Source organism: Pteropus vampyrus, unplaced genomic scaffold (assembly GCF_000151845.1).
Source record: "Pteropus vampyrus isolate Shadow unplaced genomic scaffold, Pvam_2.0 Scaffold34, whole genome shotgun sequence".
In the NCBI taxonomy this organism is placed as follows: Eukaryota; Metazoa; Chordata; class Mammalia; order Chiroptera; family Pteropodidae; genus Pteropus; species Pteropus vampyrus.
Genome location: NW_011888815.1, coordinates 5,639,020 through 5,645,626, shown reverse-complemented (window position 1 = coordinate 5,645,626; position 6,607 = coordinate 5,639,020). Strand labels below are relative to the sequence as shown.

The following is a 6,607-nucleotide window of genomic DNA, read 5'->3' as shown; positions in this document are numbered from 1 at the left end:
GAAGCCAGTCAAAGGGCAGCCTCCTCTGAATGGAAGTTCAGTGCAAGATAATAAGGACTTTATTGCAGTTTCTAGAAAGTCTCACAAAGTTGTATGTGTAATAGGCAATATATATGTGCACACATAGACACATGCTCACACCCCATGCCCCATATATGTACCTCTGTACATATGTATATATATATAAGCCATAGAGAACATTCTGAAAGGATACACACCAAAGTTAAAAGAGTAGTTATTTCTAGAGAGGATCTTTTTCTTAAAAAAAACAAGAAGGTTTTTATGCGTTGTTTATATCAATAATAGCTTTTTAAAAAGTGAAAGTGAGGAGTCATCACACACTTAGTGGCTTTTATAGAGGAAATGCAAAGCCACTTCCCCTTTCTGTAAGGGTAGAATAAGAACCTTCTAGAGAACCTGCTCTGCTTTGAAATAAAGCACAGAAGACTGGCGTTTGTAGCTTCGACTGTGAAGTCTCCTGGAAGTTTAGAGAGAGCATTAAAACAATATCAGACTCTAATGGTGGTTTGATTTCAAATTTTCTGTCTTTCCAGAATGCTTTCATAACATGTCTCGATTCTTTTTTAGAAATAAAACAAACAAACTTATTGTCGCCCAGGCCAGCAGGTAGGGGCACTGTCACCTCATCTGAACTCAATTTATATGGCCTTTTGACAAGCACCTCATAGCTAGTTTCCTCAAAGGGCGACAAAAGGACATTGCAAGTTCAAAAATGCTTTTAAAACTTCCTTCTCTGAAAACGAATCTGCATGTCATCATTCTCCAGAGCACACTGCAAATCCCTTACAGGGAAGTGCTGATAACGTTGTGCCATAAACCCCTGCTGGCTGGCCAGGCTTTAGGCTTCTGGTTAAACTCAGAACTGTTGAGTTGAATGCAGAGAAAAAGGTTCTGGCTGTTGGCTTCAGAGACCTCCCTAGGAGTGAATGCGATGGTCTCTAACTCCACGCTTTATGGCCTGCTACATAGTTAATTCCGATTAAAAGCAAGCCTGGGTTGTCAGAGATAAATGGATCTAGACAGTGTCTTTGTATAGTCCTGAGGGGGTGTCGTGACGAGTCTTGCATGCTTACCCTCCTAAAGAAGCACCAGCCTCCTCCTCCGGGCTGGAAACCATCTGAGCCACATGTGAGATTCGGAAACACATACGTACTTACATAAACACGTCAACGTGTATGCGAGAAAATTCTAGATTGACTAATATAGTCCACATTGGACACAACTCAGAGGCGTAAACTGGTGGTGTCTACTGGGCCTAATTTATAGACCTCTTTGCTTTCAAGTGTCACTTAAAGGTAAAGGCTGGAGACTCGGGGTGTTGGAATGCGGTCGTCAGCCCACGGCCTCTGGCACATCCAGCCGCAGTCCCCAAGGTCAGCGTGTGAAAGCGGAGAAGCCAACTGTCTCCATCCCAGGTCCTGGGCCCTTCTGCGTTTCTGAGTCAGAACCAGCTCCTTACCAGCTGGCAGTGCGCCGTGGGGCCTGCTGGGGGCGCCCCTGCGGGCAGGGACGTGGGCACAGGGCATTGGATGGACGCGATCGTGACTGGCCTTTCTCGTGGCGCTCACAGAACAGTCCGCTGTGGAATGGATTCTGTTTCGTTTTCCTTCTCTCTTCCTTTCTCCTTCCTTCCTGCCTAGCATTCTTTCTTTCTTTATTTTCTTAAACCGGATTGAATCGGACCGGAAGCGCCTAGACTGGCGAGGAAATCGTTGTCAGGCTGAGTCCTCAGCACGACCCACTGGCCAGTCCCTCAGCCCATGGCGGGAGGGACCTGGGTTCACAGAGCACAGGCCGTAGCCCTGGGGCGACCTCACTTCTCATGGGCTGTCGCTCCATGCTGGTCTGTGCTGAATGCCCCCGGGCGTACAGCTCTGGTGCTTCTCTGCCTTATCAGATGCCCCAGGGTCTTTGGCAGGCAAGGCCGGAGGTTCTTTGTCGAGACTAGAACAGCCCTGCATGGAAATACAATGCTAGTCTCTTGCGTAACCTTAAATTTTCTAGAAGTCACAGGAAAAAAGTAAGAAGAAACAGGTGAAATAAATGTTAATGTTTTATTCAACCCAATAGATCCAAAGTCTTATCAGTTCTACTATGTAATCCGTATAAAAGTTATCGAAATATTTACATTATCTTTGCACTAAGGTGGTGAAATCCAGTGTGAATTTTCTATTTGAATTGCTTCCTGGTTGTCACTCTATGCTGTCAGGACCCTCAGATTTTCTAGGAATCCTGGAAGATTTGAAATAACCACTCTATGGCCATACAGTTGCCTGACAGCATGTGAGAGATTTCAGAACTGAGCCAAGTCATTGTGCCGCCCCGCGCCCCGAGGCGGGCCTTAGGAAGCGGCATCCGTGTTCTTTGGCGCAGAGGTCCCCCCAGAATCGCGCAGAGGTCCCCCTGGAATCGCGCAGAGGTTCCCCCCGGAATCGCGCAGAGGTCCCCCCGGAATCGCGCAGAGGTCCCCCCCGGAATCGCGCTGTGCCCAGGCGCTCGCGGCCACAGCGTCTCAGCCCTGGTGTCTTCTTCTCTAGTGTACGTGCCTGACGAGTGGGAGGTGGCCCGCGACAAGATCACCATGAGCCGGGAGCTGGGCCAGGGCTCCTTCGGGATGGTGTATGAGGGCGTGGCCAAGGGCGTGGTCAAGGACGAGCCCGAAACCAGGGTGGCCATTAAAACCGTGAACGAGGCCGCGAGCATGCGCGAGAGGATTGAATTTCTCAACGAGGCTTCGGTGATGAAGGAGTTCAACTGTCACCACGTGGTGAGAACGCCCCCTCGAGGAGGCAGCACCCCACGGGGGGGTGGGGGGGCGCTTCCCAGGGGGCCCCGGTGGGGGGGGCCACACTCGTGGGTGGGTGACCCTCCCCCACCCACCGTCTTCTGTGCAGCCCCCATCAACCTCACTGTCGCCTGCAGCACCTGTGCGCACGAGGGTTCAGGTGCGCTGCAGACCCCGGCTTCCTCGGTGGGTCTAGCGGCCCAGCCACCGGGGCTGTGTCGCTGGCCCGCAGGTCCCGGCCCCGCACACACTGTTGGGCTGCGGGGAGGGCGCGGCGGCCGTCCGGGCAGCTCTCACGTTCTGAGTCTTCCTGTCTGCCATTCCTCCCAGGTGCGGCTGCTGGGCGTGGTGTCCCAGGGCCAGCCAACGCTGGTCATCATGGAACTGATGACACGAGGCGATCTCAAGAGTTACCTCAGGTCCATGAGGCCGGAGATCGAGGTGCGTTGTGTGTCCTGGTCCCCTGAGAACCTTCCGCCGGATGACGCGCGTCTCTTGCTGCGTGCTTGCCCGCGGCTCCTTCACGGGCCGGACAGAGGCCTTGCACTTCGGCGAGGGGCACGTGCGAGCCTCAGGTCACCCCTCTCCTCACGCACCTGCGTGTACTCCCTCCCTCCACCGCCGTCACCTCCGCCTCCGCCCTCTCTCCCGAACTGCCACCGACAGAGCCACCTCAGCGCCGGGGCCTCCAGCAGCCTGTCCCGGCCATCCCGGCGCCCCCGGCCAGGGGCGACCATGTCCTCTGCTGACTGCTCCCCTCCTCGCTCACGCGGCCTTTCCCTCGTTGGGGTCTCTGAGTGCGTCCCCGCTCACCCCGTTCTGCTCAGCTTTGCACCCCAGACACAGCCCGGGGCTCAGGGCTGTGGTTGTGGCAGAGGCAGCCTTTCACCACCTGCTCGTCAAAGCCCGGTGTTAGGGTGACCTGGTCCTTGTGCTGGGGGACGGGGGGTGGTGCCACCCAGCCCTGCCCACGAGGCATCCGGGCCATCACAGCCCCCTCCCCGCGCACATGCCTCTGTCCCCGTGCTATGAGCCGCAGTCTGCGCCTTCGAGATGCAGAAGCCGAACACCTCGGTCTCGGCCTGCGAGCTCCACGCTCCATCCTGAGTCAATGTCTGGCTTCTGCCTCTGCCTGACGGTCGCCTCAGCCGCACGATCTCTGCTTAGTCTAGTAAAAAAATATCCCTCTGCGTTTTGAGCTTCAGATTCTACATCCGCTAAAGTCCTGTGTGGTTTTCCTTCCGTCACCCAGGTGTCCCCGCTTCCGTAGCATGAACCCACAAGCCGACGTTTTAACACATCAGAGGCACGACTTAACTTCTTAAGCGAGTGCTTCTAAGAATAAACCGGTAGAGAAATGCTTAGAAGTAACACCAGCACATCTGCCTTTTGTTTGGCTGCCTCGGTGGGTCTGGTGGCGTCCCTGACCCTGACCTGGCTCTGTGTCGAGGAAGTCCCTCGTGGCTGCCCGTGTTCCCAAGAACCCTTCTCAGCCGCATTTGGATTTCCGTAGCTTTTCTCTGAGCTCGCTCTTCCGTTTTCTTCTTTTAGTTTGAAACGTAATCATCTTCCCAGTTGTAGTTTCTTAACTTCGGTTCTGTGTACCTGTTCGTGTGTGGCCTCCTCTGGTCACAGAGGGTCAGACAAGACGATGGCTGAATTCCTTTAAAGACTGAAAATTCACTTGCAGATTTGTGAGATTCCCAACTTGCCCTAACTCACGTCAGGTGTAAAAATACATATGCTCGCCCGACAGTTTCGTTATGTTCTACCTGGCATCTTCCCCTCCCAGGTTAGGATTTGCTCATTTACCTGGCTAAGTGTGGGTGCTCGCGGATACGTGTCATAAGCAGCTCTAAGCAAATTACAGACCAAATGCCAGCCCTCTCTTTCAATACTTAAAATCAGCTTTCTCTTATCGATCCAGTGTTTCACATTGATTATGAGTGACCACTTCTAGTGAATACCTATACGTAGTACTTCCCGACTTGAATAGGATGAGCAAAAACTTCACGTGTCACCTGCAGATGTCCTAGTGGACCGAGCATATCTAAAACCCCGAGAAGGTCAAAAGGGACTGTCGCATCCCGAGGTAACAAAACTCGTCTCAACGAGGCTCCTGTGTAAAGGAAAGCAATGGTTTTGGCTTATGCTTGGGGATGTCATGTCACTTCCCCAGACAGCTCAGCGACCGGTTTTTTAAATTACCAGATGCAGTCTTGATAGTCTCTTCAGAATTCAAATGTGCATGGAGTGTGGGCTGCAGAATTAGACTGCTTCTCGAGGCCAGCTTTCAGCAGAAGCTAGCACCTCAGATGAAGCCAGCGGGCACTGTCCGTGACTGGTTCCAGCTCATCCTCCCAGCAGTGACCCCGTATTGGTCGCTGCGTGGAAGAGCCCAGACGGTCTGGTCTGATCCCAAAGCCCAGACACGCCGTGTCTGAGGCCCGCAGGGTTGGAGCTGGAGAGGTGACACATGGGACCTGTCAGAGTAAGGGCTTTTCAGTGTTCTAAGAGACATCCTGTGGCCAGGAAAACTGAGGTGATATCTCTTGTGCTCGTATGAGCAAGGGGTGGTTAGCATCTGAACTGTGGGGTGTTGATCGGTTTCTGCACTTTTTTTTAGGATGGAGAGACTTGGGCCTACGTTTTATGTAAAACATTTTTCTAAATGGATTCATTCTGATTTAGGGGTATTTCTCTTCAGTTCCAAAGCCGGTACCTTGGCCTCCTCTGCAAAGAGGGAATGTTTGCCCATGTCACTTGTCACTGTTTTGCCTTGGTCCCGCTCCAGAAAAAACTTTAGTCGGAGTGAAGTCGTCAAATGCTCATTTTCCTCTTTGCCCACACAAAATAACAATCCAAGGAATGCCACGTCGTATGGCGAAAAAAATTAAGCTTGATGTTTTTGTATTTCAGAAGAAAATTGAAGAAAAAGGAAAAGATTAAATTTATAACGATGCTTACGTGGGAAAGAACACACACAGCGTCGATTTGAGAGACGCATTTGCTTATTTCCACACAGTCTTTGTGGTGGTCTCGCCCTCTGTGACTCGTACTTTTATTATAGAAATAAAAGGAACAGATAAACAGATAGGAATTTGAGTAAGCAAGAATCCCGAATATTAAAAACAACGTGTTGCGCTTTAAGTAATTTTCGCTCTACCCCAAATGGAAAAGGCCGGTCCCTAGTTGTGTTACTTGGTGTTTCTCTCTGCAGCTCCGTGTGATGTGGTCAGCTGGCAGGTGCGTGACTTGACCATGAACCAGATGCCACGGTCTCCATAATAACCCTTTCCTTCTGAGCAAGGCCTGGTTCCTTAGCAGCGTGACCTGTGGGGCTCAGATTTGCGGAGCAAAGATGGATGTGCAAAACCTTGAAAAAACGCACGATTTCTCAAGCGATTTTTTTTTTTTTTTAACCTCCAACAGAATAATCTGGTCCTCGTGCCTCCAAGCCTGAGCAAGATGATCCAGATGGCGGGAGAGATCGCGGACGGCATGGCGTACCTGAACGCCAACAAGTTCGTGCACAGAGATCTGGCCGCCCGCAACTGCATGGTGGCCGAGGATTTCACCGTCAAAATCGGAGGTGTGTCCCCAGCTTCTCGGGAGTGAGCGAAACTGTGACTCACACGTTTTAGGGACTGAGTTGGCTCTGGGCTGCCTGTGAGTGTGAAGTCCTGCCCTTGGGGGACTGTCACTGCTCAGTTGGTGGACAGTCGCAGACCTGGCTGGGCTGGCCCTAATCCTGATGGCCCGTGGCTACGGCGGGTCAGGGAGTGGGCCAGAATGTGCCGA

General features: G+C 52.1%; 1 protein-coding gene across 1 annotated transcript in view; it reads left to right on the top strand.

Annotated features, from left to right (window-relative positions):
* The window catches only part of IGF1R (insulin like growth factor 1 receptor), a 295,325-nt gene that overhangs the window by 258,033 nt on the left and 30,685 nt on the right, over nt 1-6,607 (top strand). The window contains exons 15-17 of the mRNA XM_023528984.1: nt 2,559-2,788; nt 3,137-3,247; nt 6,239-6,398. Of these exons, the coding sequence (XP_023384752.1) occupies nt 2,559-2,788; nt 3,137-3,247; nt 6,239-6,398 (501 nt within the window). The remainder of the gene's footprint in view (nt 1-2,558; nt 2,789-3,136; nt 3,248-6,238; nt 6,399-6,607) is intronic.